A 23,413-nucleotide genomic window follows, 5' to 3' on the forward strand; every position below is an offset into this window, starting at 1 on the left:
AAACACCTATTTCTCATTGCCCTCTCCCCCTAGCCCCTGGCACCTGCATTTCTACTTTCTGTTGCTATTAATTTGACTATGCTTGGTACTTCATATAAGTGGAATCATACAGTATTTGTCTTTTTATGACTGGCTTATATCACTTAGCATAATGCCCTCTAGGCTCATCCACCTCATAATATGTGAGAGAATCTCCTTACTTTTTAAGGCTAAATAATATTCCATTTTATGTGTTTACCACATTGTGTTTATCCATTCATCTGTCAATGGACATGGGGTGCTTCTACCTCTTGGCTATCGTGAATAATGCTGCTGTGAACATGGGTCTACAAATATCTGTTCAAACCCTAGCTTTCAATAAATACTTTTGAGTATATACCTAGAAGTGGAATTGCTGAGTCATATGTTAATTCTATTTCAAATTTTCTTGAAGACTCACCATACTATTTTTTACAGTAGCTACATCATTTTATATTCCCACCAAGAGTGCACAAGGGTTCTAATTTCTCCATATCCTTGCCAACACTTGTTATTTTCAGGTTTTATTTATTTATTTGTTCATTTGTTTGTATGTTTGTTTGTTTTGATAGTAGGCATCCTGGTGGGTGTGAAGAAAACATTTTTTGAAGTTTCAAACCAAATCTGCTTTGCTATCTGCCCTTACACATGATTTAAAAAATAAACTAAAATATAAAATTAGTTTAAGTATTTGTGATTTAAATGAGGTAAAACTAAACTACATCTTTTCAACCTGTGAATCCACAAGATATGACTACATTTGAGCAAGAGGTCTAACAGGTCCAAAAGTTTTATAAAATTCTTAAGAGAACAGTAAACTCAAATGATAGAAAATAGTGCTTTGTGGTAAAACTGTTGCCAAATGCCAACTCACTAAACATATAAGCAAAATGTTTTTAGGAAGTAAATCAATTTTGGTTGCTTATTATCAACTAATAAACATTTAGAATAACATAACTAATGTTTCCCATCTCTCCCCCTCTCGAAAGCTGTCTCAACTTGGAAACTTGACCAAACTTCTTTGTGAACCTGAAACTTTCAGTTCACTAGAGAAAATGTGCCAGCTGTCTAGCATGGACTTTGGGAACCTGTGTGAAGAGAGTGCGTTTCATGTGCAACTCCTCAAAGCAGCAGAATTCAGCACCGAAATAGCCACCAGCTTACTGTATCATGACAATATTCTATCTGAAAAACTGAGGGATTTGCTTTCTGGGGATCCAAGCAAAATTAATTTAGATATGGATCGGTAAGTTTTTCCATTGTCTTCTTCCTTGGTGAAATCCCTTCTCAAATAATTATTGATATGCCTAGTTCAATTTCTTCTCCTCTTCTGCTTTGTTCCAGGTTTCTAGAACAGGCATTACAAATGAGTTACTTGGAAAATATCACACGGTTAATGCCGAAGATTCAAGCCATGCTGCATGTCAATAACAGTGCAGACACCTTGGAAAAACCAGGTGTTTCCCCATCCATATTTTAAATGCTGTCTTATTAAAAATGCATGTGATTCTCATGCTGCAGTTTAGAAAAGGCTTTTTTGAAGTTCCTAACCAAACCTACTTTGTATCTGCCCTTATGCATGAGACATCTGAAGCTTTCAAATATGGTTACTTGTCTAAAATAAACAACACAGCAGGCCAGCAGAGAATGAAACAGCGAAATCTGGTTTCACAGAAAAATGTCTTCAAAAATTTAACTAGTTAGACTATTCACCTTTTACTTCTCTGATATATTAAAGTGCATTAGTCTTTTGCAAGAGCAAGGATGAAATTTATTTACTTCTGTGAGAATAATCTGATTTTAAAAATAAAGATGCACTGCTGTCTACAGAAATATCGATTCAGAGCCTCATATTAGTATTCTGAGCATGACGCATCATGCAGTACATGTATTCTTGCGTAATACCTCAATACTGAAAAGAAAGACATTCAGAATTTTGGACAACAGGCAGCCACAAAATTGGAAGGGCACTAAGTCCAAAAATAAAGAAGGTATATTTGCATGAGAGATACTTCATAAAGAAACTGAAAGGCATTTGCAAAATAGAGATCACAATCTGCTAAAATAAGGTCAAAATATTTTTTGCTATTCATTGAATGACCCAGATATGAAATAATTGTAATAACTGTCCTAAAAGAGTTTGGAATTAAACACATTCTATTTAAAAATTGAAGTAATGATTGTGAAAACCCTTTATAAGCTGTAAGGTGCTGGGCAAAGTTAAGGAAAAAGTGCTCTGTGGCATTACGTTTCAGATTTAGCAAACCTTGTCCTAAGCTGATGATATTACATGATCCAAGGTTAAAAAGCATTTTGAATTTGTGTGATGTTTTAAATCAAATGTAGAAATGTATATTTAGCACATTGTGTGATCAAAGTCTGCGAGGAAACCGTATTTTCTCTGAATCAACCTTTCGTTGTAGACATTTAAGGAAAATTTATAATCCAGAGCAATCTGTTACCTTAGGTTAATAATATCATAATAGGAATAAGTCTAAATCAGATAGAAATAGAACCTAAAGATGCAAAGTTTGCCAAAACTGAGAGACATCTGTTCCTGACACAAGGCATATATGTTGACTATATGTTTTATCTAGAAGGTTTCTCTATGTTAGAACGAACGACTAGAAAGAATTACATTGCAACCCACATGTGAGTTTTGTTTTGTTTTGTTTTGTTTCAGGTCAGTTAATAGAAATGTTTAAAAATATTGAAGAGCTGAAAGAAGAACTGAGGAGAACAACAGGAATGTCCAATAGGAGTATCGACAATTTGCTGGCCATTCCCACCCCTGACAACAGAGCTGAGGTGGGGTGGAACGTATTTGTATTTACATCCAGTTTTCTAAAAGTTTAAATAGCATTTAGTATTTGTTGAGCACTTACCAGTAAAACACTGAGAAGCTTCATGCAAATATGGTGAATTTTCCATGCAAATGATAAAATTAGAGGCCTAATTCTTAAGTGAAAATATAAGAAAAATCCTGAAGCGAGAACATTATCATTGTCTGTTCCTTTCCTTCTACTTTTCCTATCCCTTCCTTTGCCTCCTTTGTCCTCTCCTTTTCTTTACCCTAGATGCTTTTCTTAAATAAGTGATGCCATCAGTAATTCTTTATATTCATTGTCACATTCACATTATCTGAGGTAAATTTTCACATTCTATTATGATGATATCAAAGTCGAGTTTCAGTAATCTAATTGGGGGAAAAAAAGACCATTTACAATTTGTTGAAACTAAAATTAAAAGAAATACTTCTTTTTATTTCTTAAAAGCCCCAAGACAAGACAGACTATATAAAATAGATATGATCAAGGGAACTCTGGGTAAGTTTGGAGGTATAGTAAACATTTTTTGCTGTGAAAATGAGTAACGTTATTTCCTCATAGGCTGATAATAGGGTTTTCCACTTGAAATGTTTTATCTTTTACCCCTTTTCCAAGTTCATTGTCTGGAAGTGTCACAGAAATTTTCTAAAAGTATTTCAGCGCTTAAGAGCTCATCCATTCAAAACTTACGTGTGACAGAGTGTGTCATTTCTAAACACAACCCAGTTATTCTCCAATATGGGATAAAGTTTTTTAAAAGCCTTTAAGACTGACTTTGGAATATTTATGTTTGTGTCATTTTAATTGGTTCTCCCAAACAAAAATTAAAACTGCTTTACCTTCACGTTTCTTCCTCTTGTTATAGCAATTAATATTTCTTTCTTTTTCTTTTTTTTTTTTTAATTTATTTTTGGCTGCGTTGGGTCTTCGTTGCTGCTCACGGGCTTTCTGTAGTTGTGGCGAGCGGGGGCTACTCTTTGTTGCCCAGTGCGCGGGCTTCTCATTGCAGTGGCTTCTCTTGTTGCGGAGCACGGGCTCTAGGTGTGCGGGCTTCAGTAGTTGTAGCGCGTGGGCTCAGTAGTTGTGGCTCATGGGCTCTGGAGCTCAGGCTCAGTAGTTGTGGCACACGGGCTTAGTTGCTCCATGGCATGTGGGATCTTCCCGGACCAGGGCTCAAACCCTTGTCCCCTGCATTGGCAGGTGCAGTTCTTAACTCTGCCACAAGGGAAGCCCAGCAATTAATGTTTCTTTATTAATTCTTTCCCCTTTGGTTTCACCTTTCACTTATATGATCCTAAGATCAGCTATCGCATTTTTGGCCTCTGAAGAGCAGGTTCATTTTAGTAAGTAAAAGCAGGTAAATAGAGAGCATACATTCTTATTACTTTAAAAAGAAAAGAGAGAAAAGTTTCTATAATCTTGAATTTCATAAACTTTTTCTTTATTTCAACTCAGTGGCAATAGAGTTGCCATCTTACTTCCCATAGTCACACATCACTTTTCACACAAGCATTACTCTCCAGGATGGTTGATTCATATTATTGTGTGATTCTGGGCTTTTTGTCTTCACCTTTCATCTCTGGACCCCAGAGTTTATTGTACAAGATTATAACTTCAAATGATTATATAAATGAAATGCAATTTAAATAAAGTAAGAGTAAAATTTTAAAGAGAGCAAAAGTCTTTTTTTTTAAAGTTTATCAATTTTTTAAAAAAATTATTTATTTTATTTATTTATTTTTGGCCGTGTTGGGTCTTTGTTGCTGCACACGGGCTTTCTCTCATTGTGGTGAGCGTGGGCTACTCTTCGTTGCAGTGCGTGGGCTTCTCATTGTGGTGGCTTCTCTTGTTGCAAAGCACGGGCTCTAGGCGCGCGGGCTTCAGTAGTTGTGGCTCACAGGCTCTAGACCACAGGCTCAGTAGTTGTGGCGCATGGGCTTCATTGTTCCGTGGCATGTGGGATCTTTCCCAGACCAGGGCTCAAACCTGTGTCCCCTGCATTGACAGGCGGATTCTTAACCACTGCGCCACCAGGGAATTCCCGAGAGAGCAAAAGTCTTAAACTAGTAATTTTCCTAAACAATCCAAACCAATTTTCTTTCTTGGTGTCATCATTCACCCAGTCGTTCAAGCAAGAAATATGGGAATCATTATGGATTTTTTTCTGTCTCTTTTCCCATCTTACTTCTTAAGCTTTCCAGTGAACTATGGACTTTTTCTAGGTGTGTTGATAGTAATTAGTGCTTTAAACCAAAAAATTTTATGATTTTGAGTATAATTTATCTTATTTTTAAATGAAGTCTAAAAGTGTAAGAAAACCTCTCAAAATGGACAGGTGGATTCAGAGGATTCACAGCTAAAATATTTTTCTTCCTCCAACTTGTAGATTATTTCTAGTGTGTTCTGGTGGCATTCCTGTGACGTTAATGTGACCAGTCCCAAATTGGAAGATGCAATGAAGGAATTCTGCAACATACCTCTTCCAGAGAGATCCCGTCTGTCTTACCTCATTGGACTCACTCTTCTGCACTACTTAGACATTTACAACTTCACATACAAGGCAAGTTGCTATTGATGAAATATTTTAATATTTATAGTACAATATAAAAAATTGATTATACCTGTATGCTCCCTGATACTATAAGGAATGTGATCCATTTATAGAGCTTTTGGAATTATAGCTTTATTTTAGAGCTAAGTGGGACCTTAGCGATCATATATTGTAAATTTGCATATTTAATAGATGAGGAAATTAATATTATGGCCTTATTAACTCTCAATTTGTATATCCAAGACCAGGAATTAAATTTAATATACACTATACTAGAGTATGAAATACAAATGTTATAATAACTTTTTTAAAAAGTGAATGCACATTAATTTTGTGGGATAAAAATAAAGATTAGAACGAAGTTTTTCATTTTCAAGTAAAAGAATCAAGGTTTTTTTGGGTATTTAAAAAAGTACTTTTTGTGTTTCCTTCATCAAGTTTTGATAGAGGCTACCATTATTTATCCAGTACAACAAAACAGTGGTCATTATTAGAGCTGTAAAGTCAGCAGTAACTCCAGCTTGCAATAACTAGATGCTTTATAAGTACTTAGTGAATAAAAAACTGAAACAAAAATATAAACATAGGAAAATTAAACACCTATATCCACCCAGATCTCTACTAGGTCAAAATTATTTACATGTTATTGAAAACACTGAAAAAAAAGTGTTTTTCTCTTTAAAGTAAGAAAAACCAGAAGCAACACGGCTGACTTATGTTGTTGATGCATTTCAGCAAAGGGGATGAAGGCATTTTAGGACTAGTTACAAATAATCCTGTTCAAAGGCATCATTATCCGACCCTTATATTCTGCAGTGGCCCCCTAACTGGCCTCCCTTGCCTCCACACTTGTCCCCACCGCTCCCTGAGCAGCAAGAGTGATCCCTTTAAAACTTAAATTGTATTATGTCATTCCTCTGCTCAACACCTTCCCCAGTGGCTCCTCATTTTATTCCAGCAAACCCTCAAATCCTGCCGGGGCCCCAGGGCCTGCACAACCTCTCCTTATTTCTAAAATCCCATTTCCTACGTGGCTACTCCTTGGGCCCAGGGCTGCTGCATGGGACCACTCCAGGCCATGCCCTTCATCTGATTTGCTGCACTATGTGTCTTTACTCAATATTGACCTTCTTAATAAGATACTCCGACAATCCTATTTAAAATGCAACCAACTTTCATCTATAGCCCTCTCAAACCTCCTTTCGATGCTCTGTTTGTTTTCTGTTACACTTCCAGCATACTATGTATTTTATTTAGTATTCGCTTTTGTTGTTTATTTTCTGTCTACCTCTATTTGGTGTAAGCTCCACAAGGGCCTTTTTGTTCACTGAAACATTTCAAATGCCAAGAACAGTGCCTGGCCCATAGAAGAACTTAGCAAATAACCATTAACTAAATGAATATTTATTTTACATAACTTAAAATGCATATAAATTGATATTATTAATTTTTTATCTAAAATTTTAATCCTTATCTTACAATGTCTCTGCAGAGCATATATCAAACCAACTATTTCTTGTTGAGTATAGTAAATAAATATGTGCATTTTACCAGCAGAAGACCATTCCTAATTCTTTAAGGTATTGCAAGTAAAAATAATAAAAATTTCTCATCATTAGTCAGTTTATTTCAAATCAGTGTCAGAATTCCTAGAATTTTGGCAGAACTGGAAGAAAAATTAAAATGTTGAATCCTATTTAGAAAAATCTGATTGCAATTAATAGCTGTGTTATTGAGACAGCTCTGTCTTTGTGATATTTCTCCAAATGAATCTTGTCCTCATATAGTGGTGTTTGACCCCCTTGGACACACCAAGAGCTTTCCCTCTTCATGAACCTCACAAATCTTTCCCCCTCTGTCTATTACCTTCCTCTCCCTATTCCTCCTATGGTTTGTTCTTTCTCCCCTTTGGGGTGTCATCTTGGAAAGACTTCTTTTGATTTCTTAGCTAAACTCCCTACCTCCTCATATTCCCCAGCTTTTTGTTCATTGATTTGTTTCATATCTGTTTCTCCTATTATTACAAAACTCCCTGAGTGGAAGGATGATGCCAGTTTGTGTACCACTGTACCCATCACCTCGTACCCATCACCTCACCCAGTGCTGGGAACATAACAGGCACTCAGCGTTTATTGAATAATTGAGTGAATGAGAGAATAAAATTAAAATTTTAATTTAAAAAATATTTTCAGTGTTTCTTCCTGCAACAGAAATACGTTAGGGGATTATGATTAAACCTGATAGACCACATGAGCTTTTTGACAGAGCTTTTCTGATTTTAAGGAGCACATTATATGATTTTTGAATAATGGCGTACATGAAGAATTATGTAATTGACATTTGCCTTTCTGACTTTTAAAATCATTTATTTTTGGCAAAGTTATTGAGGTATTTTTTTATGTTATAAAATTCACTCATTTTAAGTGTACAATTTAATGGGTTTTTTAGTAAGTTATAGAACTGTGCAACCGTTACCACAATCTGATTTTGTAACATTTCTATCAACCCAAAAAGAAACCTTGTGTCCATTTACAGTCAGTTCTCATTCTGACCTCTAGCACAGGCACCCTCTAATCTATTTTCTCTCTCTATGGATTTGCCTTTTTAGACATTTTATTTAAATTGAATCGTACAATATGTGGTCTTCGTGTGTAGCTTTTTTCACTTAGTATAATGTTTTGAGTTTCATACATGTTGTAATGTGTCAGTAAGTAATTTCTTTCTTTTACCAAATAGTATACCAGTTTAAGGATATAAATTTTGTTTATCCATTCATTTGGATTGTTTCCACTTGTTGGCTATTGTGAGTAATGCTGCTATAGACGTTCCCATACAAATCTTTGTGTAGACATGTTTTTTCATTTCTCTTGGGTAAATGCCTAGGAATCCAATTTCTGGTTGTATGGTAAATTTATGTTTAACTATTTAATAAACTTCCAAAATGTTTTCCAAAGTGACTGTACCTTTTAATATTTTCACCAACAGTGTGTGAGGGTTCCAGTTTCTCTACAAAAATAATTTCTTTTTTTGTTGTTGCTGTTCCTGTCAGGTGTTTTTCCCTAGGGAAAATCAAAAGCCAGTAGAAAAGATGATAGAACTCTTCATAAGGCTAAAGGAGATTCTCAGTCAGATGGCTTCTGTCACACGACCGCTGCTAGACAAAATGAGATCCCTGAAACAAATGCACCTGTCCAGAAGTTTTCCATTAACACAGGTAGAAAAGTCACCCAGTAATATTCCTGCTGGAAAATTCCTTTTGTCATCTTAACTTTTATTTGAGATTAGTTATAATACATTCAGCTACAAATATAGTACATTGACAGAAATCACTTACAGAAAAACTCTTCTACTCTGGCAAAAGTTTTTGCCACTTAAATTGGAGAAGTTTAGTGTTGTACATGTACATTTGGGATACATGTTTTAAAGGAATTGTGGAATTATAAGGATCGTCTAAGCATTATCAGGTTTTCTTCTATATTGTTTTCAATAGCATTTATAGCTCATATAATGTTAATAAATCATGTATTTTTATCTCACAGGCAATGTACAGAAACAACCGGCTAAACACTCCACAAGGATCATTTAGTACCATTTCCCAAGCACTGTGCTCCCAAGGAATTACCACTGAATATTTAGTTGCCATGCTGCCCTCTTCTCAGAGGCAGGGAGGCAACCACACCAAGGATTTTTTGACTTATAAATTAAGTAAAGAGCAAATTGCTGCAAAATATGGAATTCCCTTACATGCCAGTGAGTATACTTCAAAATCAGTGTGGGAATGTCGCCTCCTGACAACATGGTCTGCTAAATCTTGGCCTTTTTTTTTTTAATTGGCTGTATTCCCTGTATTGTACAATATATCCTTATAGCTTCTTTTATACATAATAGTTTGTGCCTCTTAGTCCCCTATCCCATCTTGCCCCTCCCTCCTTCCCTTTCCCCACTGGTAACCACTAGTTTGTTCTATCTGTGAGTCTGTTTCTTTTTTGTTATACTCACTAGTTTGTTGTATTTTTTAGATTCCACATAAAAGTAATATACAGTATTTGTCTTTGTCTGACTTATTTCACTTAGCATCAGTGCCCTCCAAGTCCATCCACGTTGTTGCAAATGGCAAAATTTCATTCTTTTTTATGACTAATATTCCATTTTATATATATATATATATATATATATATACACACACACCACATCTTATTTATCCATTCATCTGTTGATAGACACTTAGGCTGCTTCCATATCTTGGCAAATGTAAATAATGCTGCTATGAAGATTGAGGTACATGAGTCTTTTCTAATTAGCATTTTTGGTTTCTTTGGGTATATACCCGAGTGGAAGTGCGTATGGTAGTTTTATTTTTAGTTTTTTTCAGAAAAACTCTGTACTGTTTTCCACAGTGGCTGCACCAATTTACATTCCCACCAACAGAGCACGAGGGTTCCCTTTTCTCCACATCCTCACCGATATCTGTTATTTTTGTTCTTTTTGATGATGGCCATTCTGACAGACGTGAGGTAATATCTCATTGGGTTTTGATTTGCATTTGCCTGATGATTAGCCATGTTGAGCATCTTTTCATGTGCCTGTTGGCCATCTGCATTTCCTCTTTGGAAAAATGACTATTCAGGTCTTCTCCCCATTTTTTAATCGGGTGTTTTTTTTAATGCTGAGCTGTAATCTTAGCTTTTTGTAATAAATGAAGCATTAATTTTCCCCAAGAAAGCACTCATACAGCACTTAACCACACATCAAGCATGTTCTGCATATCAACTCATTCACTCTTCACTTACCTATGAGGTAGGTGCTACTATAGCTGCATCTTAGTAAGGGAAATGAGGCACAAAGCGATCGAGTAACCTGGACACCATTGTCCAACATGAAAGTATCAAAGCTATGATTTGAACCCAGGCAGTCTGCTGCAAAGTCTAGCCTCTTAACCACTACACCTTGCCAGTAAATGATAAAATGATGTGCCTTAAATCTGCTCAGGTCAATATTTTTTCTTAACTTTTTAGAATTAGAAATTTGTATCACACACAGAAGAGCTTCATGAATGCAGCAGAACTATAAATGTTCAGTGGCACATCAAAGCTGTTTACTTGATCTGTGAGTTTTGAGATGTAAAATATGATTGGCTGAGCTTTACCAAACAATATAGGGATGTTTAATGTAGCAATTGGATTGATGCATTTATGCATCTTTTTATTCATTCAAGAAACATTTATTGTACAGCTCTTATGTATCTAGTACAATAGCAAACTTTTGCATATTTTTAAAAATTAAGGGCTGGTGAGGAATATCTGTTGGAAGACATTCTGAAATATGCTTTTCAACCTTTCTAACTCCTCTTGGCAAAATGCCATCACTTGCTATTCACTTGCTTATTGGATTAAACTGTTACACCTAAAAAAGATTTGTTACTATGCTTTCTTACTTTGATACCAGATGTGTCACATTTGTTAATAACAAAGGAAGTATAAGGCATGTATTTTGGGGTGCTATAACAATAATATTTGTCAGTTTACCATGAATAGATTTTAAATGTATGTATTAAATGGTTTTTTTACACTTTTTCTTTCCAGCACCATTTTGCTTTTCTCTTTATAAAGACATCATTAATATGCCTGCCGGACCTGTGATTTGGGCTTTCTTGAAACCCATGTTGTTGGGAAGGATTTTGTACGCACCATATACCCCCATCACAAAGGCAATAATGGAAAAGGTTTGACCATTATCACTCGAAGTTTCTATCTTGAGTATTAAGATGATTTTTAAAGTAGTCAGCTTCCAGATTTAGTCTAGCTGGCTCAGACTTCTTTATAGCCTACATACTATTACCTTTGGCTTTCTGAAACTCTTAACAATTCTCAACTTCTGCCTGTATATGTGTAAACAATGTAGATTGGGTGGTAGCTCCTTGAAGAGGAATGAACTTTGTTAACACTTGAGAATGAAGTTAGTTGGAGCAAGAGCTCAGATTTTTCAATTTATCTCCAAAAGCAGAAAATTTTTCTACAACTAGCATCTAAGTTTCAAAGTATGTAAAAATAATGGCACTAGAAAAAACAATATTGGGCATTATATAACTAGTTTGAACAAAAACAATTGATAAACTATAGATTATTGGCTTCATATTTGGTTGTACAACTTAATATCTTATATAGAGGATAGGTGTTGAGAAAAACATTATTAATAGTAACTATACTTATCACCTACCTAATATAACCATAATAGCATTTCTCTCTCACTTTTAAAGTTGGCTTTAGTGATTTGAATTATAAACTTGATGCTTTTAAAATGATAAAGTAAAAAAAAAAAAAAAAAAACTCTTTTTTACCATTACTTGGTCATTACACTATAGTTTATATAAATATAAATTAGTTTTAGGTTTATATAAAAATAAACATGAAGTCATCACTGATTTCTAGAATGATCTTTGTTTTCACTGTTTGTGTTTTAATACCTTATTTGCTTTATTGACTACACACTTTTACATAATTTTGCATAAATGAAGTCATTAAATGCTTATTTTCTAAGTGCAGTCTTTTTTTTTTCTTTTCTTTTTGCTTTGACTCTCACCTATTTTTCTCCCTGCTTGATCCTACTCTTCCTTTCATGTAAACTAATGAATTTTAGCATTCAAGGATGTGGCTTTCTATAATTTATGTGCATTCCTCTAATCCATTATATATTATTATACTGTATGCACATTCATATGCAGAATGGTCATTGTTTGCATTATTAAAATGAGGTTTCATTATAAAACTTTTCTGCATATTACTTTAGTCACACAGCAATACCTTGTGGAAATTCTTCCTATTCGATAGATTTAGTTTATTCATTCTTTTTGAAGATTGTAAATTTTTTTATACTATGGAACTTACTCAGCCAATCCTCAATTGTTGGACATTCTTTTTGTTTCTAGTGTTTGCTTTTGTTTTTTTGCTCATGTAAGCAATGCGGCAACAACTACTTTTGTGCCTATGACTTTACACAGTGGTATTTTTATTTCACAGAGGTGAATATTCAAGATTGAGAGATTGAAGGATATTATATTCTGTTTTAATGACTATTGTCAGATTGCTTTCCCCAAAAAACTATATACATCCACCAGCAATTCACGAAAGTCTTCTTCTTCTTATATCCTTGAACTAGAATGTTTCTTTAGCAGTAAACTGTACCATTGGTAAAAATGGGTAACTTGTGAGAATTCCAGAAGACATGCTTTTTGGCTGTAAATTTTCTGTGGACATGAAGTAAACCCTAGATTTTCCAGAATTTTTATAAGTGATCTCGATCCTATAAAAGCTGCCACTTAAAAACTTTTGACCATATGGGAAATTTCTGACAATGTTCTACTAACTCTACTTTTTAGAACTGTTTCTTGAAATTATGTAACAAAACAACCATAAGATACCTTTTTGAAATATAGGAAAAATACTGACGGACCAGATTTGTTTCTTTTTCTTCAAGTCTAATGTAACTCTGAGGCAGCTGGCAGAATTAAAAGAAAAATCTCAAGAGTGGGTGGATAAGTCACCATTTTTCATGAATTCCTTCCACCTGTTAAACCAGACGATTCCAATTCTCCAGGTAGGAGATGGTTCTGTTATTCACTTTTGTACGAATTGTAATTCTTTGAGATTTTAATCACCATCATTATGTGAATGGGCAGATAGTAACTTAGAATCCATATTCAACAGATTAAAATTGCCTCTGCTCCAGAGAGCAGATCTGAGACAGGATAACAGATCTGTCACTTACGTCTGTAACCATCCTCACCTCTTATGCCACAGTTTCTCTGTATGTAATTCAGAGATAAGTCATTTTACAAGTTGATCCTGAGGCATAACTAGTGATGTAAATCTATTTTCCAAAATTAAATGCAATAAAAACTACTTAAAAATGCTTATTTTATTTCTCTAGGTTATGTTTTGCTATTTTAACTGAACCAAAATTCCTAAAATACTAATATTCTGAAGAAGAATGTTAAATCTAGGGAGTTCTTTCGTCGAAACATTTGACACTCTATTTTAGGTTAAAGATTTGACAGTGCAACTCAAATCCAATACACACTACTTGAAAAGTATAATCTTCAATTCCCATAAAAGATGCAGGGTTTTCTGAAAAGGATGCAAGTAGTGTGGGGAAATGTTCCAATCACAAAGAGAGCTATTGGCAGCTAAACATCAAGCAGCAGAGTTAGACCCATTATCAATAGGAGAAGAGAAAAATTTCAGGAATGGTGCCAACTTAGGAACTTCAAGAGAGTATGGCTTGTGTATTCAAAGACTTGAGAGAGGCCCTTGGAAAATTGATGGAGCCCTAGAAGATTTTTGCAGCAACAAAAGTGCCCTTCTTTATAATCATGCTCAAAAAGTTAAACAGAACAAAGAATTTGTGTCATACAACTTTGTTAGAAAAGTTATACACAAAAGATGCTTTACTCAGTCTTTGTTTTGACTATCAATTAATGCATAGTTACAATTACAACCTGAATTTTGTTATAAATGATAAAATTAATTTCTAAAATAGATATTTAACACAATTAATACAAAATAAACTTTTCATCAAACATCTTCCCCACAATTTACTATTAAATTTAGTTCTAATATTAAGCATGTCCATTTATTTTAATGTTCTACTCTTCTCTGATCTTGAGCACATTACTATCTTGATTAAATCTCAGTCCCCACCCTGCCCCAGTTTTACTGAGAAATAATTAACATACACCACTGTATAAGTTTAAGGTATATAGCATGATGGTTTGATATATACATATTATGAAATGATGACCATAGTAGGTTTAGTTAACATCCATCATCTCATATAGATAACAAAAAAAAAAGGAAAAAAAATTTTCTTGTGATGAAAACTCTCAGGCCGTACTCTCTTAACAGCTTTCCTATGTCATACAGCAGTGTTAACTATAGTTATCATGTTGTAGATTACATCCCTAGTACATATTTATCTTATAACTGGAAGTTTCTACCTTTTGACCACCTTTATCCAATTCCCCATCTCCCCACCCCCTACCTCTGGTAATCACAAATGGATATTTTAAGTGGCCTTTTTTAGTGAATCTCAGATAACAAAGGCTACATGGACGATACCTTTGACACATGTGTTTTCCTCAGTGGAAAATTGCTCTTTTCTCCTAAAACTTTTTTTCTGTGAACAGATAAATATCCTACACATATTATTTCATTAAGGAAAGTTTTGTTGGCTAAAGCAGTGAATTAAGAAAGGACATTATCTGTGCATAGCAGTTCCAAAGTACAGTAATTTGATAAGAAGAAATGCTATGACCATGTCCATAAAGGGATCATCATCTAATGGGAGTATCTTTATTTTGTTCTAGACCAAAATAAGTTCCTGTTCTCAATTATTGAGGAAAACTTATTTCTGAAAATGTGTACAGAATTTGAAACTTCAAGCTTTTAACACATGACCTGGCTTTGCCATTGTGAACTCTTAGGCAAATGACTTAAAATACTTGCTACAGTTTATGAAACTCTAAAATGGGTCCATTGATAATCACTTCACAGACTTGTGAAGATCATATTGTGGAAGCATTTGAAGATAATATATATTATAGGCAGGATTGATTATAAGAGGAGTGATAAGAGAATGGAAATAGAGTTAGATGGATCGTCTCTGAATTGCAACTAACACAGTGCTTTCCTTATTAGTAACGTTCTGATTCAGATTTTCTATAATGTGCAAATTAATTCCTGGTAAATAGTTAGATTTTAAAGAACTTGGGTTATCATAGTGTATAGCTGCATAATAGCCATCTGTCTTCATGCTACCAACTACTCTTAGACTCCTCAGCAACTATAGATTTAGCAAATTAATTCTATTATATATATGTTCTATTAATACATATTATTCTTAATCATTTATCTCCATGATAACAAAACAAGATATTGGTAGAAGGACAGAATAATAAGTAGTACTGAACTGTCCTCTAAAGGGAGAACAACTTAAGCCTAGGTCACAAAAAAACTAGGCCATGAATTTACACACAAGATGAATAAACATTTCTTTAATCAAGGTGAAGTCTCTCTCTTCAACTTTCCTTTCGACCCTTATTAATTGTGCATCCTTAGGGAAATTTACATAGCTTCTTGGGCCCTAGCCTTGTCTTCTATTAGCTGGGGATAATAATAGTACTTACCTCTAGGTATTATTGAAAACTAAGTGAGAAAATCAAGGTAAGGTAAACTCTATTAGACAGTGCCCAGCACTTAGTAAAATCTCAATAAGTATTACCTAGTAGACAACTACAGTGGTAGAATTTATGTCTCCTAATTTGCAAGATAGCTACAAACGCCTTTATATTTTTAAAGCACTTTTTTTTTTTTAATTTTCAGTCTTTCCATGAGTTACTCCATGTAAAGTTTTATCATCAGTTTATTTTTCCATGTTCACATAGCTGCACTTATTACAGTATAAAACAATACCATAATAATTTACATTTGACTAATCTGATTAGATACCACTTTACAGAAAAGTAACCTGAAGCTGGAAGAGGCTGAGTGCTTGCTGAAAACCTCTGAGCTAGGAAGTAGTAGGACTAGAATACAAATCAGTTGGGAGCCTTTGCAAAATGGCGCATTGAAAATGCCCAGTAGTGGTACCTCATTTCACTGTGGTGTTATTAGAGAGACAATGATTAAACATGTTTTCTTTTTGTACTGAAACTGATTCCCTATATTGTTAGAATACTCTAAGAAACCCCTTTGTGCAAGTTTTTGTAAAATTCTCCGTGGGACTTGACGCTGTTGAACTCTTGAAACAGATGGATGAACTCGGTGAGTCCAGAAAAACTTTTATTTACTTGTCATGTCAGAAATGTGAAAAGCATTGTGCCATATAAGATCTTCATTTCCTTTTCTTCTGTATTTGGTTTCTATCTAGTTATCCTAAGAAAAGTAAAATCCTGGATATATCTATCCATCTTCTTCCTAGTTAGTTGTACAGTTACAAGTAGTAATGCTTATTTTGATACCTAGTGCCTGTAGTTAGTTTCAATAATTATAATGCAGTATATTCCGTGTAAATGCAGCTTGTCCTTCAATCACAGGTAGGTTGCTACAGGAGGACACTTTTTTGGGATAACTTGATGAAAAGCAAGTCTTTAAGGACAAAAGAAGATGAAATGGTTTATTTCTGGCTACATTTATAATTTTATCTCCACTGGCCTTAGTATCACTTTGACTAACTCAGAATGTAACCAGAAGAAGTTATAGAGTTAGCAAAAACAAAACAAAAGCAATGCAGAGACTCAAACGAAAATAAACCTAAATCACTATTCAAGGTCGGCTTCTCCTCTCATGATCATTTAAAAGGAACAGGCAGAAGAGGATCAAAGAAAGCTGTCTGAACTTATGCATTCCCTCTGCCACATCCCCACCTTCAACATTAAGGGATGCAAGATGTCTAATTCAGTCTGTGTCTGATTCCCTGTTGCTATGCAACCATGGGTAAGAGGAAGGGATTGAAAGCATCAGAATTTGACCGCAGTAGAGCAAATGCCCCTCCTCCTCCCCAGTGCTACTGGGACTTATGTGATTTAGGTTGTAAACCAGTGGGGAGGAATTATGCCTACATTTATATTCTGTATAATTTTATGTACTTTATGATAGTCAACCCTGTTTGATTAAAGAAAGATGTTAGTGATTTATTCTCTAAAATTATCATTTGGATAAGGAAACATTTGATCAAAATATCAGGGATAAACTACAAATTTCCTATATAGTTTTTTTTTTTATTTCTAACTTTAGATATAGGAGATGAGTTTTAGAATTTAAAAGAAGGTTAAAATGACTACAGCAGTGAGACTTACTGTTTGTGTAATTGTATATTTAACTTAGTATCAAAGAGGTTTTATAGTTTGGATTTGGGGAGCATTGACTCTTCATAGCTCTATCTACCAGCATTTCTGAAGAATCCTTTGCTGTTGTGTTGATTTCCAGTGGCCGCTGGAGGCCACTGTTCAACCACAATTTTACCCCTCCCCCACCAATGTCTATATGAAGCAAAACATTTCATTTTAAATTCTAATGAGAGGTGCATTAAAGAAGTTGCCCTCTGTGAGAAATTTAGTCCTCTGTTGGATGATGGTAGAGACATGTTTGGGTTCAGTGAAGAGGGATTTATGATATCACAACCTTCTCAGTATTCATGGTGATCAAGTCAGTGAAAATTTAATTGGCCAAGTGATTTATTAACTTGCAATTTTATATTTACCCTTTGTCTCAGTTGATTTCCTCATAAGGAATCATGAAATTGAAGAGCAATTAAATCCTCTTTCTTCCAGAGTAATTACCTGAAAAAATATCTTGATCATTTTATCTAGATTAATACAGTTACGAATAGAGATAGCTCACATAAGATTTTAAGTCAAACAGTATTAGAAAGTTGTAACTGTGTGGCATAGATTGTCACCTGAGAAATGATTCTGTATCACAACTGACTGAATGATGTCATTTATTTGTTCTACACACTCTGCATAGACTTTCCTTGCTTAAATTCTTACATCTACGTTCCCTTAACAAAGCAAGAATTTCTGTTTATTCAAATGCTTCACCTCTAGTTTATAGTTTTCTTCCTAACTAATGCAGATAGATTTTTAAAAATTATTCACCTTTAGTCTTTGGTTAATTAAATTGTAGCAGAATATACTTCTGAATTACTTTGTACTGTTCTTTGTACTTGGGTTTACTGTGTCTGTAACTAGTTCAACATTCTCCTCAGTGAACATTTGCACGACTGGCTACATTTTCCCAGATATAGAGTACTAGATATTTTTAGAGTAAATTCTACAAGTTCTTATTATTTATAATCTAGTTTAAGGTTTACTACTTACCAAAAAAATCAGTATTTTGTCCTGTTACTACTAGAAACAACATTATAACACAACATTATAATATGCTTTGTGTCTGTTTTTTTCTCTTTAGATATTCTAAGGCTAAAATTAGAGAACGGCATTGACCTCATTGATCATCTTACCACACTGTCTTCCCTGACAGTAAATATTTCCTCCTGTATATTATACGACCGTATTCAGGCAGCAGAAAGCATAGATGAAATGGAAGGAGAGGCTAAAAGACTCCACAAAAGCAATGAACTCTTTGGAAGTAAGTGTTATTCTACTAGAATTTGAGCTTCTCTCTGTACTAAAATTGGCCAAATTCTTCCCTCACTTCTTTCATCCAGAACTCAGAAAAGTAGTTGGGGGTGGAGGGAGGACACTGTCCCCTCTGATGTCCTTAGAAATGAGAACCTTTCATGTAGGCAACCAACCATATTGATTGAGGAGCCTTCAATATGTGTAATTTTGTTGGTATGGTTAAAATTAAAACTGTAAAGGATTACATAGTTACAGGATGAAGTTGAGTCCATCCTCATAATCAGTCAGGGTTATTCTTATTCATTTGTGTGTGTGTGTGTATGTATGTGTGTGTGTGTGTGTGGTTAATTTCAGTAAGTGGCTTAGAGTGATATATTTAATCTGGCCACTTAGTTTGTGATTATCTTCTCAAACTCCTGCTTTGAGTCTCTGAGGTTGTCACTTTCAGTTAGCCATCTTTTCTGTAAATTAGAAGTCTGACCTTACTGTCACATTACTAAGTCAGTTGCCTGTTTGGCTGCCCCCTATGTGTACCCTCCAAACAATGAATAATGTCAACCATAAAATAACCTTCTGATGTTGTTGCCATTTTATTTTTAGGTGTTATTTTTAAGCTTCCTTCTGATAGCAGCCAGCACAGACGCTATGACTCTGAAAACGTCTCTCTTCCTCCTGTTGTAAAATATACCATCCGCATGAGTCTCAAGACCTCACAGACCACAAGAAGCATAAGAGCCAAGATATGGGCCCCAGGGCCACACAATTCTCCGTCAAACAACCAGATCTATGGCAGGGCTTTTATTTACTTACAGGATAGTATTGAAAGAGCAGTCGTTGAATTGCAGACTGGAAGGAACTCCCAGGAAATAGCAGTCCAGGTCCAAGCAATTCCTTATCCCTGCTACATGAAAGACAAGTAAGTCCATGCACTTCCAGGCATTTTAAATAATCAACCCCTTTTTTTAGAATTCATTCACATGTGTCACATGAAAGGAATAACGTTCACCAAACCTTTGTCAAATGCTTATTTCAAGGGAAAGATCCACAGTATAGGGCACAGCTCACTAGAGCTGCCCATCGCTACCCAAACGATGCTAAAGTTCTTACTAAATGATCCATGTTTTCTTTAATATAATCCTTAGCCTTCCAAGTCCTTTGGCCCCCAAATTAAGAGAGCTGGACTCCAGACTTGAGTGCATTGCTGCATGATTCTGATGTTACCCACTCTCAACTGGTTTTCCTTTTCTCTAATCAAATAAGGATGTTAAACAAAACAATCTTAAAATCCCTTCCAACTCTCAAATTTAATTAGAAATACATGAGTGTAGGATCAATTTTACAGAAAAAAATTAATAAAACGTTATTGATCAACTCTCTATGATAAATATTGTGCTATCTGAAACTATCTTATGTATTCTCAGTCCACTTGGTAGGAATCTTTATCTAAAATGGTTTTGCTAAATGAACAAAAAATGTAAAGATCATGCTTTTAGACAATTGAATTTGAATATTCAAGAAATTTGCCAGTAGTGTAGCACTGAATGGTTCTTCCACTCTGACCACAGTAAGAAAATAAGGGTGGTGGGCTAAGTTTTTCAAGCTCATTCTACACAAAAGCTTGAGGCTGAATATTACTTTAAATGAATTGTGCTTGTTGTTCAGCCCAGTTATTGCAGTTTATATACAATTGAGATGGGTCTGGATTTTTTTTTTTTCTGTTTCTATCAATGCTTCTGTCTCCTTTGACTGCTTCAAGAGCTGTAGAGATTAGGTTATGTAGCTGTTTGTGCAGCAGTGATACGAGAAGACAGGTGATGATCCGTCAGCAGGTTGTCAAGGTTAGCTACTTATTGTAGAAGCCAGTCAGGACCTTGTTGCCTAAACCATGTGTGAACTGAAATGGCTTGCATGAATAGTAAAGACCTGTGGTTTCAATTAAATGAAAATTCTCATCTATTTTCCTTCTGACTTTCTTCCCCTTGTAAATTTTAATACCTAGGATGGTAGTTACCTGGATGTTTCTTTTAAGAGTAAAGTAACTGTACTCTGCATTCTTCATGGGAGTATGAACATAATGCCTTAATGTACCCATATAAACTCTTTGTTGCATACAAAGTGCTTTCACATATATTATTTCATTTGTTGCACCAAACAACCTCATAAAGTGAGAGCAGATATTATCAGCCACGCTTTCCAGATGAAAAAATTGAAATCCAAGTAAATTGCCTGAAGTTGAGTAGCTGGTACTGCATTGGTCCATTAATTACAATACCAGAATTTTCTGTTTCATACGATACCAAACCTAAAATACACAGTCACTTGGAAGAAACATTAGCGGGGATTTGTTATTAATGAATGAAGGCCTTTGCCTAATTCCAGGGCCAGAAACAGCATCAAGGCTGGACCTGATCCAAGACAAAATTCATTCAACAAATATTCTTTAAGTGCTTCCCCCTTGCCAGTTTCCCAGGAACCAAAAAAACTGGATGTGGCCCCAACCCTCACCTCTCCCCCACTAAAAAATCCTTCATATCTCTGTTGGTGATACACTTCTGATGCTAAAGTGAAAATGAATGCTGGTGATGTCATGTTCCATAAATATTTGCATCTTTCATGGAGAATTTGAAGGTAATTCCTTGGCCTTATAGATTAAAAAGAAAATGGCCTTGGGACATTTCTGCAAGTGAAAGTTTCAGTGGAGCCTAATATGTAAAACAGATCAATTCAGAGATTCTCTCATTGAAAACTACTCCTTTGCCTTAGCCCATAGTTGGTGGCTAATGTCACAATCATGGTTCTTAGAGTGTGGTCTCCAGACCAGCAGCATCAGCATCACCTGGGAAATTGTTTAAAATGCAGATTCCAAACCCCATCTCGGATATAATAAATCAGAAGCTCATGGATGGAGCCCAGAATCTGTTTTAAAAAGCCCTTTAGGTGATTTCGATGCATTGCTCAACGTTGAGAAACACTGCATTTGAACATTCAGGTACTATGGGCCAGCCATTCAGGAGTCTATTTAGGGCCCAATGAAGTCTTCCAGCAACCTTCTAGTTACCAGAAAAAACATTTTTATACTGTTTATGAAACAACCCCTAGAGCATTATTTTGAGGAATCCGAGTTCTTTGCATTTTAAATCAAATGATTTTGAGTTTCATTCTATTTCGTTTTGGGAAATTTGGTTTAATAATAACTATGAGCTTCCAAAGAGTAGATAAATACAGTAATTTGAGAATATATATCTTTTAGCTAGGTAAACCAATCATCATGTAATTTTAAATCTGCCTTTTAGACAAGAATTTAGTTTAGACAGAAGGGCTTAGAGCCTTGCAATTATATCTGTATAATAATTATTTTCCTGAACAGGACATACACAAACACCCTTTAAACGATTTGGCAATTTTATCTAACAATCCAGAACTGTTTTACTCTTGCAGCAGTATGGCAAGAAAATCATGCACTTACTGTTAAGTCAGCTTCACACTTCATAAATGAAAGAGTCATAATAATAATTAGTCTCAATTTCAGAACAGGAGTATAATTTCAATGTAGGAAGGGAGTGTGTTCTTTATATATTAAAATCTGCAAGTGTGACATTCATTTTGGTCACTGGATTTTTGTTTTTGTTTTTCCTTACAGCTTCCTAACCAGTGTCTCTTATTCCCTTCCAATCGTGCTCATGGTTGCCTGGGTTATATTTATAGCTGCATTTGTGAAAAAACTTGTTTATGAGAAAGACCTCCGACTTCATGAGGTATGTTGAGAATCTGTTATTAAATAAGTTGTACATGGATATAATTAATTACCATGATTTTCGTCATACCTATGCAAACTCAGAAAGCCTGACCCATACCTGGTGAATTAGATGGAAAAATATATTATGAAACATTAAGGCAGCTGGTACGGCAATATTCTGTCTTCTCAAAAAGTTGTGTAGAAGTTATTTTATAAATGCTTCTGAAAAACGAAATCTGAATAATTCTGAATAAAATCTAAGTACGATTTATGATCCTAACAGTAATTTTTGCCCAAGAAGTTACCTGTAGGACTTAGGATTTAACAAAAGAATTTTAAATAATAACAATAATAACTATTAAGGCAGGAAAATTGTTGGCATAGTAACTAAAGAGTCCAAATGAAGATATAGATATATAGATATAGACATAGATATAGATAGATACAGATTTGGATGTGGACAGAGACATATGGCTTGTTTCAGCTCTCAAGAAGCAAATTCTCTTTCCAGTATACCTTGTCTCCTTCAGTCCTCTTTCACTGACTTGTGATTTATAGAGACTAAGAATTTCATGTTATGCTACTGATTAGGTTAATAATATGACGATGAAAGACAGGACCTGGGATGTGAAGCATGATCTCTTCTTGAGCATATTCTTCATCATTATCCCCAAATCCAAAATATCTCACTTCTTTTTAGAATTTATGAAAAAGCATTGTGTGATTTTTTGATTGTATTACAGTAGAAATAATTTTATCTGCTAATCCTGTAATGAGCCCATTCTTTACACTCACTCATGAAGTGACAAAATAGCAGAAACATTTCAAAACTGAGGGACAATAATTATTGCAGGCTTGGCTGACAATCTGAAACAATGAGGTTAGAGTAACCTGTTAGCCCAATTGTACTTTTCAGACTTACTTTGCCAGTGCTTTTAGGCAATTGATTATTTCTCCTTACAAAGTACAAATTACTGCTTTATGTTTTTGTCAGCTCAACATCAGACTTCCAGGGTTATCCTAGAGTTTGAACCCACACTTTTTACCTTTCCTATTTGAATTCTGGGTGATCTTCAGCTGCATTTTTATATTTCAGTTATAATTTGGTAAAAGTCTCATCAACTGGTTTGAGCCCCATTGTT

General features: G+C 34.8%; 1 protein-coding gene across 1 annotated transcript in view; it reads left to right on the plus strand.

The window, feature by feature from the left end:
* Positions 1 to 23,413, plus strand: part of ABCA12 (ATP binding cassette subfamily A member 12) — a 187,779-nt gene that overhangs the window by 101,172 nt on the left and 63,194 nt on the right. Inside the window, exons 12-23 of the mRNA XM_067740694.1 lie at positions 1,008 to 1,264; positions 1,363 to 1,475; positions 2,702 to 2,826; positions 5,233 to 5,406; positions 8,447 to 8,611; positions 8,937 to 9,147; positions 10,980 to 11,119; positions 12,871 to 12,990; positions 16,124 to 16,214; positions 18,363 to 18,542; positions 19,136 to 19,451; positions 22,176 to 22,290. Coding sequence (XP_067596795.1) covers positions 1,008 to 1,264; positions 1,363 to 1,475; positions 2,702 to 2,826; positions 5,233 to 5,406; positions 8,447 to 8,611; positions 8,937 to 9,147; positions 10,980 to 11,119; positions 12,871 to 12,990; positions 16,124 to 16,214; positions 18,363 to 18,542; positions 19,136 to 19,451; positions 22,176 to 22,290 — 2,007 coding nt within the window. The remainder of the gene's footprint in view (positions 1 to 1,007; positions 1,265 to 1,362; positions 1,476 to 2,701; positions 2,827 to 5,232; positions 5,407 to 8,446; positions 8,612 to 8,936; positions 9,148 to 10,979; positions 11,120 to 12,870; positions 12,991 to 16,123; positions 16,215 to 18,362; positions 18,543 to 19,135; positions 19,452 to 22,175; positions 22,291 to 23,413) is intronic.

The sequence above is a fragment of the Pseudorca crassidens genome, chromosome 6, assembly GCF_039906515.1.
Source record: "Pseudorca crassidens isolate mPseCra1 chromosome 6, mPseCra1.hap1, whole genome shotgun sequence".
In the NCBI taxonomy this organism is placed as follows: Eukaryota; Metazoa; Chordata; class Mammalia; order Artiodactyla; family Delphinidae; genus Pseudorca; species Pseudorca crassidens.